Source organism: Microplitis demolitor, chromosome 1, assembly GCF_026212275.2.
Source record: "Microplitis demolitor isolate Queensland-Clemson2020A chromosome 1, iyMicDemo2.1a, whole genome shotgun sequence".
In the NCBI taxonomy this organism is placed as follows: domain Eukaryota; kingdom Metazoa; phylum Arthropoda; class Insecta; order Hymenoptera; family Braconidae; genus Microplitis; species Microplitis demolitor.
Genome location: NC_068545.1, coordinates 16,989,040 through 17,010,042, shown reverse-complemented (window position 1 = coordinate 17,010,042; position 21,003 = coordinate 16,989,040). Strand labels below are relative to the sequence as shown.

The following is a 21,003-nucleotide window of genomic DNA, read 5'->3' as shown; positions in this document are numbered from 1 at the left end:
GGGCTGTGCATGTACTTCCTGTTAGCGAATTCAACTTAACAATAGCGGTAGCGAGTAAAACATTGAGCGAATGAGCTGAAAGCAGACTAAGGTAGCGAATTCAAACAAAAAGTTACCAAAATTGGAACTATTTGTTACCTGGGTCAGCTACAGGAGCGTCCTGTACTGGTGTAGCGGCAGCACCATCGTCAAGATGCGTTGACGTGTGATGTGGCTGATCACAATGGCGGCACTTCTGCTTAGTCCTGCAGTCAGCGTAGCGGTGGCGTCCCAAGCAATTGAAACAGAGACGATAATGCTGGACGATCGTTCTTCTGTTCAGTGGCGACGCCTTCTGGTAACTGGGGCAAAAGAGAACAAAGTGCTTCTCCTTGCAGATTGGGCACATGCCCGGTTCACTCGTACGATCCCTGGGAGTGAAAGCAACGTAGCTAGTGGAACCAGTAGATGTAGATGGCGTTGATGAGGTAGCGGGTCGACTGTTCCCAAACTTCACTTGCTTGGTTGTAGCGGCTAACTTAGCGTAATTCTTAGGTGATGGTGGTCTTTCACTAGCACTCTTAGGTTGTGTAGAGGTTATGGTTGCGCCAATCTCTGAATTTTCCCACGCACGCACCTTTGCTTTTAGCATGTCGTGTAATTGTTGGTAGGTGGGAAAATCATTCGATAACCCAAGCGAAGCCATCCATTCCACTCTCAAGTCTGATGGCAAACAGCGAACAGTCAAGCGAATTAAAAATGGGTCCAACTCACCAATTGGTATTCCCAAAGCAGCGATGGCGTCCAGCGATTTTTTATTAGCGAGTAGCAGCGCATCCAGATCAGCAGCGAAGTGTGAAGTCACCGGTTGACGATCCAACAAATCATCGATGTGCATGTCAAGCAATCGACGTGGATTTGTGTAGCGAGTATTCAGTAATTCCCAAGCGGGTTGGAAAGAGTCATCAGTGATCTGTAGATTAGCGAGTAGTGCAGCGGCCTCACCTTTTACCTGCGTCTTCAGGTAATGCATTTTTTGTGACCCGGTTAGCGAATCTTCATTAATAATGAGCGAAGTAAACAGGTCCTTGAACGAGTCCCACTCGTCATAAGAACCCTGGAAGGTTGGTAGTTTAATTTGCGGCAAGTTGGATTTATGCGCGCCTCCAAAGTAAGCGGTCTGATCATGATTAGCGGGCTGGGTTTCATGAGCAGGTTCTGGAGCAGGTCTAGCGGCGCTGAGTCTCACTCTGAGCTCTGTGTATATGAGATTAGCTGTACCGTATGCATTACCTGTGTGGTATTCATTTTCAACGATCTCAGGTACATCGTCGAATAATCTCTCACGAGTTGTGTTGAAGCGATTCCACAAATCATTGAGGATAGCGAGTTCAGCATCAATAGCGGCGGCACCTTGGTTAGCTAGTACAGCGTCAGTTAAGCGAGCAGACATATTGCGCATCGTGTCGATGCGGTTTATTTGAAGAGCGACTTGAGCTTCGGCGGCCATCTTGGTTTGACGTGGCACACAAAATGGACGCGATGACGTGAACCCGACGCTAAGTTTTCGATCTTTTTTTTGATTAAGTGTGCTTTTTACACCGGTGTGTAAAATAGATCACCCCGGGCAGCACTCTAGCAGTGCTCAGCAATGCCCACGGCACTTAGCGATTTTCACGATGCAAACTGGCACTGCACTTTTTCTCACAATTTTTTTTTTTTTTTAAATAATTTTTAATTGTTTAATTTTCGCCAGATCCGGCTCGAAGGACCAAAATGTGAAATGAGCGAATAAACTAATTGGATCTGGTTTAGGCGAGGTGAATTAAACAATTAAAAATTACACAGATTTTATCAATAAATAAATTATAGATTTATTTACACTTATTTACACTTAAAATTATGAGAACTTATGTTGAAGCGAATGCGACTATAATTAACACGCGATAGCGAATGCAACTCAGATAGTTTGTTCACGTATAAAATTGACACGTGGTCAGTAGCGGTTAACTCAACAATAATTAATTAACAATTAATTATTAGCGACAGAACAGTTTATTTATTCTCAATAAATAGCAGCCTTGATATACTGTCTAAATATTGAGGATAATTCAGCGTAGCGGTTTTAGTTTAGTATCACACAGGAATTAATAAGCGAAGCGGTTCAAGCACGAGGTTGCAAGTAGCAAAGACACGTTGTAGAATCTCTGAGCGAAGCGGTTAGACAGATAGTTGTAGAAAGAATATTGGTAGCGTCGTTGAATCGTCGAGAAGCTTGGTGCCGACGTGGCAGCCTTGCTGCATATAACGAATTTTCCTATTGGCTTAAAAGCGCGCCAAAAGGTAGCAGTTTATAGCGAGCTCTCTCATAGGATGACCAATATAAAACGAATTTTGTGATTGGTCGGCTTGTAGCGGGTTCTCAGGACGTCTTGACACGATCCTGAGTTAGAAATTGTATGTGCCGGGCCCAAATAGCGAGTGACCCGGCACTATTCTGACCTTCAGTCAGTAGCGAGCTCGGCTGACCGTACCAGTCTCGTTAGTGTAGAGAAGTTGACTAATGTTCTCTAATTCGAAAGTGCGAACAGTCGTGTACGTTAATTTTTTGTATTCAAAATACATGACGTTTCACTGAGTCGTACAATAAACAATCGAAAATTTAAATGACGAGGCTTACAGCGTCAAGTTTCGAGCGTAATGACCTTTACTGACCGTTTGACGGATATACTTTCACAACCCCCTCCACTCAGATCTTACAAATACTCGCAAGGTGAATTTTTACCCCCACTCTTGAAAATAGACCAATCCTGTCAATACTGATTTTTTCTTTCCGTTCTCAATTGTTACCATTAAAAATTCACACATTGCATAACGAAAAAATATTATCAACGAGAGCCGACTTTTTATAATAAATTCAATATTTACAAGCATAAAAATCTAGCCAACACAGAACTTACACTGAGAAATAAAATACTATTTTCCAAGCATGAATTTCTTGGTTCAAGAAATCTGTTCAAAATATTTATTTTATTATTATTAATTATCAATTTCTTGAGAAAAAAACATCAAATTTATTATTGTTATTATATGAATTTGATATTACATTGTTAGTAAATAAAAGAATAGCTTTACTTGAATTAAATAAAAATTATTTCTTTCAATTCTACGGAATTCTTGAGACAAAATTATGCATTCTTGAAAATTATCAAGAAAATATGTTCTTGTATCAAGTGAATGTTCTTGATAAAAGTATTTTTTTTTCTCAGTGTACATCTATTCTAATATTTTCATATCCAGTTATACTTATGGTGGAATGTTCTTAAAAATAAAAATAGGTATACGAATTTGATATATATAATTTCTGGAGTGCATTATAAATTATATTTAAATAAACGTTATAAATTAAAAATTCTCCATTATGCACTCTCTAACTTAAAATTAATATCAACAAAGCATAAGCGAAAAATTGTGTGCTGATAGTTGTTAAACTAAGAAAGTTTCTTACGTAAAAAAAATTTGGTGGCCCTGAAAAGGGCCGTTTTCAACCTATTGTTCGGAAACTTGGGTTTCTATTTGTTGTAGATCATCACCTAGAAAAACAGTCAGCTCTAACTGTAGAATCAAAGTTCCGTCCACCAGTAGACCACAAAAGTCGTTAAAGTCGTGTCGTTCAAAAAAGTCACCAAGGTATATCATCTTGTCATAGTCGCGGAAAGGTTTAGTCTCTCCAGTCAGTCGTAGTAAGTTACCTTCGCAATCAGTCGCACAGCATTCGACCTCAAAAGTGATTTCCGAATGCTCCGACTTCAGTGGAAGGATACCTAGAGATATCCAGTGTTCGTCGACTTCGTCGTGGCTAACCTCCACTTTAAATCGCCAGATGTCGTCAACGTGGACACCTGACGAAAACTCCGTAAATAACGGAATAACCGTACCAGTCTCGTTAGTGTAGAGAAGTTGACTAATGTTCTCTAATTCAAAAGTGCGAACAGTCGTGTACGTTAATTTTTTGTATTCAAAATCCATGACGTTTTACTGCGTCGTTCACTAAACAATCGAAGATTTAAATGACGAGGCTTACAGCGTCAAGTTTCGAGCGTAATGACCTTTGACGGATATACTTTCACCACCCCCTCCACTCAGATCTTACAAATACTCGCAAGCTGAATTTTTACCCCCACTCTTGAAAATAGACCAATCCTGTCAATACTGATTTTTTCTTTCCGTTCTCAATTGTTACCATTAAAAATTCACACATTGCATAACGATAAAATATTATCAACGAGAGCCGACTTTTCATAATAAATTCAATATCTACAAGCATAAAAATCTAGCCAACACAGAACTTACATCCATTCTAATATTTTCATATCCAGTTATACTTATGGTGGAATGTTCTTAAAAATAAAAATAGGTATACAAATTTGATATATATAATTTCTGGAGTGCTTTATAAATTATATTTAAATAAACGTTATAAATTAAAAATTCTCCATTATGCACTCTCTAACTTAAAATTAATATCAACAAAGCATAAGCGGAAAATTGTGTGCTGATAGTTGTTAAACTTAGAAAGTTTTTACGTAAAAAAAATTTGGTGGCCCTGAAAAGGGACGTTTTCAACCTAAAGTTCGGAAACTTGGGTTTCTATTTATTGTAGATTATCACCTAGAAAAACAGTCAGCATTAACTGTAGAATCAAAGTTCCGTCCACCAGTAGACCACAAAAGTCGTTAAAGTCGTGTCGTTCAAAAAAGTCACCAAGGTATATCATATTGTCATAGTCGCGGAAAGGTTTAGTCTCTCCAGTCAGTCTTAGTAAGTTACCTTCGCAATCAATCGCACAGCATTCGACCTCAAAAGTGATTTCCGAATGCTCCGACTTCAGTGGAAGGATACCTAGAGATATCCAGTGTTCGTCGACTTCGTCGTGGCTAACCTCCACTTTAAATCGCCAGATGTCGTCAACGTGGACACCTGACGAAAACTCCGTATATAACGGAGTAACCGTACCAGTCTCGTTAGTGTAGAGAAGTTGACTAATGTTCTCTAATTCAAAAGTGCGAACAGTCGTGTACGTTAATTTTTTGTATTCAAAATCCATGACATTTCACTGTGTTGTTCAATAAACAATCGAAAATTTAAATGACGAGGCTTACAGCGTCAAGTTCCGAGCGTAATGACCTTTACTGACCGTTTGATGGATATACTTTCACCACCCCTTCCACTCAGATCTTACAAATACTCGCAAGCTGAATTTTTACCCCCACTCTTGAAAATAGACCAATCCTGTCAATACTGATTTTTTCTTACCGTTCTCAATTGTTACCATTAAAAATTCATACATTGCATAACGATGAAATATTATCAACGAGAGCCGACTTTTCATAATAAATCCAATATCTACAAGCATAAAAATCTAGCCAACACAGAACTTACATCCATTCTAATATTTTCATATCCAGTTATACTTATGGTGGAATGTTCTTAAAAATAAAAATAGGTATACAAATTTGATATATATAATTTCTGGAGTGCATTATAAATTATATTTAAATAAACGTTATAAATTAAAAATTCTCCATTATGCACCCTCTAACTTAAAATTAATATCAACAAAGCATAAGCGAAAAATTGTGTGCTGATAGTTGTTGAACTTAGAATGTTTTTTACGTAAAAAAAATTTGGTGGCCCTGAAAAGGGCCGTTTTCAACCTAAAGTTCGGAAACTTCGGTTTCTATTTGTTGTAGATCATCACCTAGAAAAACAGTCAGCTCTAACTGTAGAATCAAAGTTCCGTCCACCAGTAGACCACAAAAGTCGTTAAAGTCGTGTCGTTCAAAAAAGTCACCAAGGTATATCATATTGTCATAGTCGCGGAAAGGTTTAGTCTCTCCAGTCAGTCGTAAAAACGCGGATTTGTAACCTGCCATTTATAGGCACTAAATGTAGTAAATTCCAAATATCTGTCACAAAAACTAATGTATTTATCTAGTACAATCGAGTCTAAGACGCTCGTGTGTTGGTACCCTCGCCTTCGGCTCGGGCACCAATCTTCACACTCGCATCTTAAACACGATCGCACTCGATAGATAAACTACTATTTTATTTTTTTGTTATTTAATTAATGAAAGTTTTTTTCCGAATTTTAATTTCGCAATCTTTTACAGAAAATTCTTTTTTTCCGCAAAAAATTTTCAATTTAACATGCTCATAAAGTGAAAGAAAAAAAAGTTATCAAGCTTTCACGGTTTAAAATAATTAAAAACCGTGACGATTAACTTTTTTATTTTTATCTGTGTCAATCAGTCAATAAAATAGATTCTCTGTAAAAGATTGCAAATTAAAATTAAATAACAAAAAATTCCACCAATCAAATAACAATAATATGAAATCAATAATTATACATAAAAAAAAATTATTTTTTTTGAACTGTGAAGGCTCGTAACTTTTTTTGTATTATAGTTACGAACATGACTATTGTGGATATTTTGTAGTGAATTTGATTTCCTATAAGGGTATGAAAGTTAAAATTGGAAAAAAATATTTTTTCCTTGATATTTCCCCGAAAAACTAATAAATTTTTGTTACACGTATTTTTAAATGGAAAATGAACTAGTAAACCGCCACCTTAATTTTTGAGATATCAGCTGATTTTTTAGGAGGGTTTTTTTTTAGATCCCAAAGAAAGTTTTACGACTAAGACCCAAAGAGGAAATAATTTTTTTTTTTTAACACCCTTATATACAGTGCGAAAAATTCTCATTAAATTTTACTATGGGTGCATTGTAACCCCGGACCATAAGAAAACTGGTACAAAATTTACAAGTTTCTCATAGTAAACGTATGCGCATAGGTCCCAATCGTGTCGTCTGCGCATACTGTTTACTATGGAACACTTTTGAATTTTGTACCAGTTTTCTATGGTCCGGTGTTACAATGCACCCATAGTAAAATTTGTTGGAAATTTTTCACAGTGTATATTATTTGTGGTCGTAGGAGGACTATAATTTTACAACAAAATAAATAAGAAAATTAATTAAAATTTAATAATCTTTATCATTACGAAATCAATTACTTAATTATTGAAATTATTTTAATATTAATATAGTGCAAGTGACACAGAGCTTTTTTATTGACTGAAAATTTTAAAACTTTGTCTTTGATTGAGAATTATATTTATAAGGTTTCATGACATCCATTATACTTTTATCAAATTAAAGTTTTACGTTATACATAACAAGTGATAACATATTTTTTTTAATTTTTCATTACGGTCTAGTTTATTAAAATGAAAAAAAATGCCTGCGTACTCTAGAAATAGACGCTCAGTGATAAAAGTAAAAGGTGTAATAATAATCAATGTTAATATTATTTAATTTGTAACAATATGTTGTAATTGATGCTGATAATTGTTTAAAATTACAGAAAATACATATGGAACGGAGAGTGATACAGAAGATAGTAGTTATACAAATTTAGATGTAAACAATTTAAATGTAAAAAATTTTAATGTAAGAAAGTGCAGACCATTCGGACATAATTTAGACTATGATGCGACTATTGATGACAGATTACCTGAGACAGTTTCTCTATTGACAACTCCAGATGGTGGAAAAGTTTACTTAGTTGGAACAGCACATTTCAGTGAAGAAAGTCAAAACGATGTATCTATGGTTAGTAGTGTTTATATTAATTTATTTTTAAAATATATTTTATAACATAATTTAATATATTTTCTCAGATTATTCAAGCAGTTCAACCCCATATTGTAATGATTGAATTATGTGATGCTCGTGTTCATATTTTACAGCTAGATGAAGAAACTGTTCTTAAAGAAGCTGAAAATTTAAATATGCGTATGTTATTCTAATTTTTCATTTATTTTAATTAGGTTATTTAATGATATTTATAGTTCAAGCGTAATCATAAATTTATGATAAAAAACCGCAACAGTGAAATCGCGTTGTAAGTTGGGAAGTTGTAGGAGTTGTAGGAGACATTTTCGGATGTCCTCAATCTTGTAATTCTCAAGGGTCTTTTAGCATTTACGTATATCCATGAATTATCACTAAGCTAATGTATGTACTGTAAAAAATTGGGAGTGAATTCTGAGTGATTACGGATTTTATATAAATCCGCATTTACTCCGTCACTCGGAGTTTCGAAGTTCTTTAAAAAAATCATACCGCATATGGAGTAAAGAGGAAGTTTGTTTTTTCATCAGAGTGACCGAAGTGGTCTAGAATTTATTTTCATCCGCATTGGCTCCGATTCAGAATTTAAATATTGAAATAAACTCTCCTTCGGAGTAAATTTCACTCTGAGGAAATCTAATAAATAAACAGTCATCCACGCCGAATGCACTCCGGATTTAATCCGCGTTTACTCCGTAAATTTTTTACAGTTTGTAAATGTAGGAAAATTTGTTACCCTAATCAAAATTTAATCCTTAAATTACACACATCTGCAAAATATCGTATGTGTCATGCGGTGACATTTGATCCTAGCATGCAAAAATGAACCAGAGTTTTTAAAATTTTCTTTTTGAGTGAAATCTTTTAAAAAAATTAAAAAATGGTCGGAGTTACCTCCGACATCCGGTGTCATTTAAGGGTTGAATCATTTATATAAATAGCGTTTACCCGGATTACTACCCAAGTCAATTTTATGTATGAATAAACAAACAATTATATATTACTATTCTGATCAATAATTTTTTTTAAACCAATACGATATTATTACAAGCACAGTAGTCGATATATAAAGTATATTGTGTGACAAGGAATGAAACAAGACGATTTCAGACTAGGGTGAAGTTGGCTGCCCGAGCCGTAGGCGATATTATATCGGAATTAAGTAGGAAATTGAATAAAAAAATTCGACACTTTCTTTAAGAATTTATAAATTGCACTAGCTGTTTTTTGTGGAAGCGTATATGGATTAAAGGAAGAAAAGATAAAAAAAAATACTCAATTCAAAATTGAATCAAATTTTTATATGTTCCAGTATATTCTTATAAAATCGATACACGTATATTCATTAGAATTTATGAGACTAATTAATAAAATAATATTCATTTACTTATTCTTGCAAAAATATAATCTAATAGTAGAAACATTATTTTGTAATTTAAATATTATTTTTTTCTATAAGTTTTTATAAATTTTTTATCGGAAAGCAAAAAAGAATTCTTACACGGAGAGAAATGTATGGTACTTATCGCCATACTCTTATTACAGTATTGCAGCAAGTACCATAAGTATGGCGTTATTCACCATACTGTATAGTACAGAAAATTTTGCGTAGCTTACATGTCTGTATAGCAGAATTGACCAGACAAGTATGGGCTTGAGGCCCATACTACATTGAAGAAACGGCAACGCCACTAAGGCATTCTGCAATAGATCTTTGTGCGGTAGTCAATACACTATCGGATTACTTCCCATACCGCATAGATGTAGCGGCAATTCTCCGTCGATAAATAGATAAAAATTTATTTATGTAAACAAGTGTATGTATCATTGTGTATGTTAGGAAATAATTGTTATTTAAAATATATGTGAATTGTTAATTGTGTTTTTTTAAACCATTCATTCATAAACCAAAAATTTATAAAAAATAATGTATGTTAAAATATAAAAAAAATATACTTTTCATATAAAAAAATTTATTAAAAATACATAAAAAATATATAAATATGTATGAAAATATATTTTAAATAGCTAACTTTTGGCTGATTTTCGTATATATTTTAAATATATTAAAAATAGATCTTAAAGTACATAAAAATTATCGTTATGAAAATATAAAAAACATATATCGAAATAAATTTTTTTATATAAATTTTATATATTTTTTTTCCGAGGTTGTTGGTTACAATAAAAATATAATTTATATATATATTTTTAACATTTCCATAATTTTATTTTTTTATATTTCAAATATATTGTTAATATATTTTTTTAATATTTATTAATATTATGTATAATTTTTTTATATTTTTATATATGTATTTTTAATATATTCTAAGATAAATTTTTAACATATTTAAAATATTTAAAAAATATATGAAAATCGGCCAAAGGTTAGCTATTGAAAATATATTTTTTATATGTTTATATATTTTTAATACATTTTTTTTTGTATGAAAAGTATATTTTTTTATAAATTTTCTTCATGGGGGATATAACCTATTTTTTGAATCAAATAAACTTTGGTAATATTACAATATTAGTATAAGTAACTTCACAATATTGAGTAGCGTTATCTACCAGAAGCATTATGGATACCGCCAAGCAGTATGGGCTTGACGCCCATACTGACATAGGCTCATCCGCAATGACTATCGTGAATGTTACCATTTCCGTGATGGTCAAATCATCTATACTTACAATTTTTAAGCGAATGAAAAAATCCTTGTTACCATACAGTATGATCCAAACGACCATACAGTATAGTAGTATCCGCGAAAAATTTCTCTCCGTGTATCAGGTCGATTCATTCATAGAAAAATTTTACAGAATTTTATATAAGTATTAATTAGAACTTGTTGAATTGTTTAATACTGGGTAGTTACGTGCATGTAGTCATGGAAGTGTTTTTTTTTTTTTTTTTCTTAATAGAGATGTGACAAGATAGTAATGTCATTTGATGAAGATCTAATTGGTTAAAGATAGATTTTGATAAAAACATGATGGTAGAGTTGATCCGGGTAGTTTTAATTTTGGTATACCCTGATACTAGAGACTCTCATGTGCCTAATATTAAATTTATGGCCAAGTGTGGATAAATAACCAGCTGTGACATCTAATTGATAGTTAATAATTACATAATTAGATATTTTGTAATTCCTATGTATGTATACTAGGGTGTTAAATGTCTTTTTTTTTTTTTTTTTTTTTTTTTTTTTCAAGCCGTATTGTCTTAAAAATCAGTCTCTGGTATAGAAAAAATCCTCCCAAAAGAGCAGCTCGTAATCTTAATTCTGCTAAGATTTCAACGAATATTCATTTTCCCATTTGAATTACAGGCGAAAAACATTGTTTTTTGTTTTTTATAAATAAAAGTACTGAAAAATTAGTTTTTTTAAACCGAAGTATACAGTCTTGTAGGAAATTGAATTTTCTTAAAAAAAGTGACTGTTTTCTTCGTACAATTAACAGAAAAAAAGGTTTGAAAGTTTGAAACAATATTGAATTGAAAAACTTGACGTATAGATAGTTGTAAAGCTACTTTCCGGGTTTTACTATATGTAAAGTAAGAGATCCAGTACCCGATCACTCATGTATTTCTATATCTATATTTACTAAATTTTACTAAATATATATATATATATATATATATAAATACATATATATACACAAATATATGAAGTGATCGAGTACTAGCTCCCTGATCGGGTTCTAGGTCTTTTACCTTATATATTTAAATGGTGAATCTATATATTATGCTTAATCAATCAGATGTTTTAAGAAGATTTTTAAAATTTACTTATTTTCCATATAAATTTCAGTAGTGAAATATTTTTCTTTAAAAATAAAAATTTTTTACTTTCGCTTTTTTTTTTTTAATTAAAAAAAATTCTGTTTTGAAAGTAAGAAACATTTTTTTTCACGTGTTAAAAAAAAATTCACTGATGGCATTAGCTCATATGAAAAAATTTTAATTTCTGTCAAAAAACAGTGTAATATAATGTGACGTTCTGGCTTTAGTTATATATTATATATAAATAAAAATTTTAGATTTTTTTTTTTTTTTTTTTTTTTTTTTAAATCTTGAATTATATATTTGCCACGCCGGGCGAACAAACGGTTCGACACTTCTTAGAATTATAAATAAATTAATAAATCGTTACTTTGTTGGTGAGATTATTTCTTTTCACCGCGAACAATGTAACGAAAATCTCTTGCGATAAGAGAATCGCCGTGGCTCGCGGATAGTCTAAACAGATGACGATCCATGAGATCCGGACCACGATGATTCTCTCATAGGAAACCTGAGATGCAATGTTAACACTTTGATGAATATAATTACCAACGAAGAACAACACCAAGTCAGTCGATCGCGAGATCTAAGGGAATCGGGAACTCTAATCAAAATTGATGATAATTTGGCCCTGCCGCTTTGTTCGTGTTTTTGAGCAATAAAAGCTGTCACTCCACATACGTAGTAGTTATCATTAAAAACCACCTTTACATTGGGGAACGCTGATACCAGCGGTCTCACCTCCTGCTTTGCTATTAGTAATGCTGACACCGGCGACCTAGTACTCTACCTGCGCGCTGTTACCGGCTGTACAGGTAATCCCTAAGCCTCATCCCGATCTTATGCCAAAAAAGAAACGAGGGGGCAAAAAGGCCCAATTACACCAGATTATTCGAACGATCCATGAGGATCTCGGTCCCTCAAGTGACCAACGTTCCCGCCTAGCGATCGTTACCGAGAAAGTCCTCCTCGATCCGGTGAAGTTGGCCATTCGAAATCAGGTTGGTGAGTTACCAAATTCGGATATCGCGTTATTCTAGTTAAGTAAAGTTCGTGAGCTTTCAAGCTCTGGTGGTTTGATCGACCAACTAGAATCACTTGCCCTTACGCAAGAACCGACTCTTCAAACCTCGTCCTGTTCGCACCCAGGGGAGGCATCAAGGGAAAACACGGTCTTTTGGACCAGCATCATTAAAGGTTCGCAGTTGATTCCTGTAGACGTTCCATCCGTCCATCCACCGAGCGGGAGCATCCCGTTTCACGATCCTCACTACGGGTACTATTCAGAGGCCTATTTCAAGGCACTATTCCACTGGCAAGGACGAGTACGCACCAGCAGAGGCAAAGAAGTTACTTAAAAAAGGGATTATTTGGGCCGAATTATGGGGCCCATAATCTCCACCATAGTAAGTCCATAAAATTTACTATACTTAAAATAAAGGAAAGTCAACAGCTAACGCACCTGGGGTCTATCGATACCCTAACGACGTCAATCTGGTAATTTTAAATTATTCTCTCTTATAAATGGAGGAGCCAGAATGTATACCAATAATAAAAACATTAAGTTATACTATTATAGTTTAAAGCTTTATAACTTTTTTTCTGTTAATTGTACGAAGAAAATACTTAGTTACTTTTTTGTAGAGTATTCAATTTCCTACAAGATTATTATATTATGTACTGTAACGTTTCAACTTAACTTACTTCTTAAAACACTAACTTAAAATAACCCTTAGATCTTATTGTGGATTGGCTCGTCGGATGCCAGGATTCTAGGATAGGATATAAGGGTGATGACGTTACTATCTATGATTAATATTGACCAGAAGACCTGTTGTTCATTGCGATATATATATATATTTTCCATTAAAATTGCTTAGTAACTAAGTACATAAATAATAATAAGGGAAAAAAAATATTAATCTATTGTTGTGCACGGAGTTTAGCTGGTGTGGTCTCCCCTGCTCCGTTGTTCGTTCCTCTACAGTAGTGTCTTGGTACTGCTGTGACCAATATACCCCGTATATTGTCAGTATTCCCGTACACCGCTGCTGTGACCAATATACCCCGTATATTGTCAGTATTCTCGTACGCTGCCGCTGTGACCAATATACCCCGTATATTGTCAGTATTCCCGTACACTGCTGCTGTGACCAATATACCCAGTATATTGTCAGTATTTCTGTACGCTGCCGCTGTGACCAATATACCCCGTATATTGTCAGTATGCCCGTACACTGCCCTCTGCTCTCACTGCGAGAATCCTTCGTATCCTGTGTATCTTAGCTCCGCTTCGCTTGACTCCGGCTACCGCTGCTAGTATATCTTGTACGTCTCTGCTCTCTGCTCTGACTGCAAGAATACCCCGTAGACTGCCGCTGTGGACTGCTTTGCTGGCATACCTCGTATGCTGTGGACAACTCTGCTCTTAGTATACCCCGTATACTGTGGACTGCTTCGGTGGCATACCTCGTATGCTGTGGACTGCTCTACCGCTGTTAGTATACCCCGTATACTGCGGACTGCTCTGCTGCTAGTATACCTCGTGTACTGTGGACTGCTCCGCTGCTAGTATACCCCGTATACTGTGGACTGCTCTGCTCTGCTGCTAGCTAGAATTTCTCCTAGCTTTAATGCTTTCAACTGCCAGCTCCTGAGTATTTTTCCCCGAAGGTACTTTTACTCTCTACGCGATATTCTCGAGTAGTGAGCTGATCTGATTTTGTGTGCATTTGAGTTGGCTTTTAACCCTTCTAGTATAACCATCCTCAAATGAACACTGATCAGCGCCCTTTTCCGCCTGGCGGTGGCGCTTGGTACTAAACTTAATTTTTGCACGCACATGCGTATCTCTTTTCTTTATCTCTTCTCTTACTTTCTCTCTCTTCTTCTCCTCTTCTTCTTCCCGGTCTTCGCTTCTGAGAATTTATTGATTTTATTTCGTTTCCACGAAATTTTTTCTCTCTTCCTTTTTTTTTTCCACTCGCACTTTATATATATATATATAAATATACTTAAAAATTATTATTTATTATTCTTTTTTTCTCTCTTTTAATTAATTAACTAAAAAAAATTATTCTTTTTTTTTTTTTTAAAAGTAATAAAGTAAAAAAAATTATAATTAATTATTTATTTTTATTTAAAATTTAAAATTTTGTGACTCGTCACAGTACTTCGATTTTCGAAAAAAAATTTTTTCAATACTTCTATTTTTAAAAAACAAAAAAAAATTTTTTTACATGGAATTTAAATAGGAAAATGAATATTTGTTGAGCTCTTTTTTCGAAACGCCCTAATGTATACATCTTAATTCACTAAATATATTTTTTAATTAGATATTAGAGTCTCGTCCATAACTATAATTATTTATCAATTATTTTTAGATATATGGACATTAATTTAATTAATGCTAAATTTTCTATATGTTTGACGTTTCGTCAATTTATATTGAAGTTCATATTATTAGTGATTTATGACTATTGGTGAATGTACTGTTTATTTATTTACAATTGATGTTTACCACTAAGTACTTAATAAACTCACAATAAAATGACGAAACGTCGTATATTTAGAAAAATCAACATTAATTAAATCATTGTCTACACACCTAGAAACAATTAAAAAATATTTTTTAATAATATCTTATATTCATTACAGAAAAAATTCGTATGATAATACAACGAAATGGTATCTTCAATGGTATAATTTATGTGCTATTACTAAATATGTCAGCTCATATGACTAAACAATTAGGAATGGCGCCAGGAGGCGAATTTCGACGTGCTTTTTCTGAGGTAATATCATAAGTAATTTAAATTTATACAATGTCGGCTGTTAACATTTTTAAAAATGAAAAATCGAAAAGTTAACATTTTTTTCAACTTACTAGTAGAAAGTACAAATTAAAAAAATAATCAGAAAAACGGTTTACCTTACGGGACAAACCTAAAACTTCCCGCTATTTTCGAGCTTTCTAAGCTTGATAACATTATAACTTGTAAATGTTCGAGTTTAAAAAACTGTAAGACCGAAAATACAATACATTTCACTGAAAAAAAAAAAAAAAAAAAAAAAAAAAAAAAATTATGTACGATGATATTTTTGGAACGAATCAACCGATTCGAGCGTACATGGCGGCAATTGAAAGAGATCATTAAGTCTTGGAACTGATTACATTTTGAGACTAATCGGACAAGTGGTTTATGAGTTATATACAGAAAAAACCTAAAAAAAAAATTTTTTTAATTTTTATTTTTCGTATGACGCGTAAGCTACTCGACCGATCGACTTCAAAATCTAATCAGTTCTGTTAATAACTTTTTTTTTTTTTTAATTTTCAATTTTTTAGCGGGAAGTTAAAAAATTGTACCCAAGTAGCACATTCGCTTTTGAGACATCTATAAGACATCAGTTTTTAGACTACTTTTTAGCATATCGATAAGGCACCAATATGTTGACAAAATGATCAGAAATTTATGTTACCGAAAAAATATCTACTTTAAAGACTTAACACAAGTGACGACAAAAAGTAAATTACAAATAGTGGTAAAATAAGTCATCCAAATGATTTTTTAATTAAAATAAGACTGAAAAAATAATACATCTCAGCTCTGTCTCCGGAATCAAAATTTGCATGTCATATTTATACCAAAAAAGGTGACTTTGAGACAAAAAAAAACTTGTCTTATCCTTTTAAAAGACATCTTAAAGTTGACTCTGTGCTACTCGGGTAAGATTATTTTTTGTAAACTCAATCAATCAAATAATTGATGCAGTAATAGTTCAACTAACAATTTTATTGCACTGCAAATGATATGAACCGATGTGTGTTTTCTCAAGATACCTCCTCCCTACATTTCTTACAGTTATCTATTGCATGCGCTGCACGTTTTTCGTTTTAAATCTTACAAGTATTTTCACAGCTATTAAAAATTCACAATTATAAATTTTCAGGACTATCTTATATAAGAAGTTTGGAATCTGTATGTGGTTTTAAATCTTCATGAAGCTCAGAAAAATTATTTTATACTTTTTAGTCCGTTTTAAAAACGTGGTATATCAAAAACTCTTTTTTATTTCGATAATTATTTTCTGCTTTTCAGTACTGTGTGTGTGAAATTTTGAAATTGATTTTAAACACCTTCATAAGATAATAACAGAAACATGTGACAAATTTCAGGCTTATTTCAGTTTTTTCGCCTGATCATGTCTGAAATAGAAAATCGTTATATCTATCTTCCAATTATATATCAAACTATTTAAGTATTGTTCCTTATTAAAAAAAGTGATTCAAAATGATTTGTAATGTTAAATGTCTATAAGAAGGGCGATTGAAGAGTATTCAAAGTATTAAAAAGTATTTAAAATTTTTTTTTCTAATCACTTTAAATCGCTTCTTTTAATAGGGAGTTTTACTGAAAAATAAAATTAAGAAGAAAGTAAAAATCATTTTTTATAAGACTTCTATACTTAAAAATATTAAAACAAATTAAAGCCAAATCCTTATTAGTTAAAATATTTAAGTTCATATCTCTATTTATGATGCTGGAAGTCTTAGTCGGGTCGCATTCCTTCCATCTTCTTTATTGCATCTTCATGACATGGTGTTTATTTATCTGTCATTCAGTTGCGAGCTATATTTTTGAATATAGCTCATCCAGAAGTTGAATTTGTATTGATTTTAAAAATTTGTACCGAACAAATAAACGAATATGAATTTTTTATTTTATTACATACCTCAAGCGCGAAAGCGCTGAGGGTGCTTTATGAACAGTTTTTTTTTATTCGACTATTTTACTCACATAAAAATCTTTCTACACTATTTTAATTACCCCAAGATAAGCAAAATTGTACACTAGCATGTAGAGAATTTATTAAGGAACAATTTGAACCTCATATTAAGTCAATTCATTATTTTATTAATTTAAAATAAATTATCTTAACTCAAGAAACCAGTGCTGTCAATTGTTACGTATGAAACTTCGTAAACACGATAACTCCCGATAGACACCATTAATCGGCCTAACTTTTTTTTTATTGTCTTTGTAGTTTTTATCACAAGAACCCTTATGAAAATTACTATCTGAATCCTTTTGGTTTAATTGTAATTAATTAAAGACGTAAAACTGATTATTCCTGAAAAATTTAGCTGCTATTTTTATTGTTGTTATTATTTTTTTCATTGTTTCTCTCTATCAACTACTGATGGCAGCACTAGCGTACCAAAATGTTTGAAAAAAAGAGCAACATTTAAGACAAAAGACGGGATATTAAAAAAAAATGTTAGTAAAAAAATATTAAACTGAAAATAAGACATGAAAAAATCAAATTGATAATTTGTAAGTTGAATAAAAATTCATAATAAAAAAAAATACATTAATATTATATAATAAAAGTAATGATTAAAAATAAAATGAGCGATTGAGGTGTGCATTTTTGGATTTTCCAACATTTATTGTTTTTTCATTTTCTTACATTGTCATCTAATTTTGAGTTATATTCTAAATTTTAAGTCTATATCATCGAAAAGATTGTTTAAAATCAATTACAAATTTCCGCCCGAATAGACATAGATGAAAGCAAGTTAATAAAAACGTGGTAAAATATCAAGTAGATATTTTAAATTTTTTTAATTCTGAGCGACCTCTAAAAGATAGGTTCTCTCACTAAAGTTCATGGGAGCCATTTATTATATATTAGAGACGGAGGAGGGGCGGGGGGGGGCGGTAAAAATGAGGAAATTGTTATAAGTAGTAGCAGCTGATATTCTTAAAAATGACTAATTGCTTACATAATAATTAACTTTTAGGCAAGAAAAATACCAAATTGTTTCGTCCAGCTTGGTGACAGGCCCATTAATGTAACGTTAAAACGTGCATTAGCTTCATTATCATGGTGGCAAGCAATGACATTATTTTGGTGTCTATTAAGGTCAAAAGATCCAATAAGCAAAGAAGACGTCGAACGTTGTAAGCGACGTGATCTGTTAGAAGGATTGTTAGCGGAAATGACTGCTGAATATCCAACTCTCGGAGAAGTATTTGTTAATGAACGAGATAAATATCTGGCTCATTCACTCCAACTATCTGTTAGACCTTTCCAAACATCACAGGGTATGAAGAGTACACGTGCCGTTGGAGTAGTTGGAATTGGTCATCTGCCAGGTATAATTAAATACTGGGGCAAGGTACAGTCATCTGATATCCTACCACTTATGCAGTAAGTTATTATCATTATAATCATGATGAATAAACAAATGAATTTATGATTAATACTAAAAAAATGTATTTTACAGAATACCAACGCAATCTTTATCAAGCAAATTGCTTCGGGTTACTGTTCAAGTATCCTTAGTAGGTGCAGTTATTTACGTAGGTTACAAATTCATACCAATTCCATCGGTACTATCATTTCAATCATTAAAGTCATCGGTTCAGGGACTTTTTAAGGTCAGTGCTAATAAATAGGAATCCACGGAATAAATTTTTTTTTATTCATCAATAATTTCAACCACTTCTAGCAAATAATTACTATCTTTATTATTTACAACCTAATAATAATTAATGTACTTTATTTTATAAACGAAAAATATTTTCTTGTTTTTTAATTATTTTTGTGCTGCTTTTCATCCAAGTATTTCATGACACTCGTCGATATCTGGCTGTAAAAAAAAAAAAAAAAAAAAAAAAAAAGAAAAAAAACCCATGAAAAAAAAAAATAACAGGGTAATTATTATGGAGACTGGAACTGGGAAAATGGATGAATATGAGCATCCAATGCTCGATGTGATGTATGTAGTTAATAATATTCCGGGTAAAGGAATTGATATTGAAGACTTTGAATCAGAATTTACAGTTGGTTGTAAATGTAAATCAATATGCACAGAAAATTGTTATTGTATGAAAGAAACAGTCAATTATATAAATTATAAATTCAACGAAGGTATATCGTCCAAATTAATCTTAGAATGTAATTCAATGTGCTCGTGTTTAATTAATTGTCAAAATAGATTAATACAACGTGGGCCGATTGACTGCTTAAAAATAATAAACTCCGGATCTAAAGGTCTCGGTCTATCAACGTCTAAATGTATTGAAAAAAATAAATTTATATGTGAGTATGCGGGTGAAGTTATTGGTATTGATGAAGCTAAGCGTAGAACTGAAGATAATAAAATAAATAAGAAAATGAATTATATTTTAATTGTTTCTGAGTATATTGGTGATAAAAAAATAACAACTTGCATCGATCCGAAATATTTTGGTAATATTGGACGCTATTGTAATCATAGTTGTTCACCAAATGCTAAATTAATTCCTATTAGAGTCGATAATTTAATTCCACATTTATGTTTATTTGCTATCAAAGATATTGATATTGATGAAGAAATAACATTTGATTATTCTGGAGATATTGATAAATCAGCTAAAAATATCAGCGAAACACCATGTTTATGTAAATCATATAATTGTACTGGTTTCTTACCCCATCATCAAATTTAAATAATGTATTTTAATTTTTTACAATTTTTTTTTTTTTTTCAAACTATTATTTAAAAAATTATATTTTCGTTAACTTGTTAAAATTAGGTTAAGCATTTAAAAATTTTTAAATGATTAAAATTAAAGACTATTAGTTCATTATTATGAATAATATATTAAGAATAGTTATTATTTAATTTAAAAATTTATGTTTTAAATTTTGTCTTAAACAATTTTTTGTATAATTGACTTTTACGATTTAAATTAAAAACATCGACTCAAAAAATTTTTTATGGATTTATAAATAATTGAATTATTGGTAATTGTGAGCAGTAATAATTTATTAAAAGACAAAACATGTTTGTAATGTACAATATTATTTTCACATACGTATATACATATTTTATTTGTTTTAAGTTTAGCAAATGAAAACCATTGTAATTAATAATTTATTTTCAAAATTAATTAAGGTTGAGACATTGATGATGTATTTCAAATAAAAAATAAAATATAAACAATTGATCGTATACATGTATTATACAACGATATCATTAATGAATAAAACATTGCTAAGAAATATTTTATTTTGAATTAAAAGGAAACTGATTGAAATATCAATAATTTTTAAGATTGATGTAATTAAATTTTAAATATTATATTCTTTTAAATTGAGTAAAATATATTTTTTTTTAATGCTGGTTAAAAGTCGTCAATGAATTAAACTAATTAAAATTTGTTTTTGATAATAAGGATAAATAATATATGTATTGATTATACCATTGAATGTTTTATAATTATTGAAAATAAAATTTATTTCTTATCACAATAAAAAAAAAGTAAATTTCATAATATAACGGCTAATACATTAATAAGCTCTTCAAACTATTTGACTGTTTTTATTTTTATTAACAGATTAATTACAACATAAATATCATTGTAGTATACATATATGGATGCATACCAAAAATAAAATAATTACTACTGTTCAGTCACGAGCTTGATTAATTTAAATCAAGCTTCGTGCATTTCCGCTCGGTTCGGGAGAAGCCGAGCT

At 31.8% G+C, this 21,003-nt stretch overlaps 1 protein-coding gene across 1 annotated transcript; it reads left to right on the top strand.

Annotated features, from left to right (window-relative positions):
• Positions 1 to 7,400: 7,400 nt before the first annotated feature.
• On the top strand, positions 7,401 to 18,938 carry LOC128668247 (traB domain-containing protein-like; the record flags this gene model as incomplete). The annotated part of the gene is made up of 5 exons (XM_053740760.1): positions 7,401 to 7,658; positions 7,727 to 7,841; positions 15,127 to 15,263; positions 18,278 to 18,687; positions 18,764 to 18,938. Coding segments are annotated over 5 exons (1,092 nt in total), but the record flags the coding sequence as incomplete, so codon positions are not given.
• Positions 18,939 to 21,003: the final 2,065 nt, after the last annotated feature.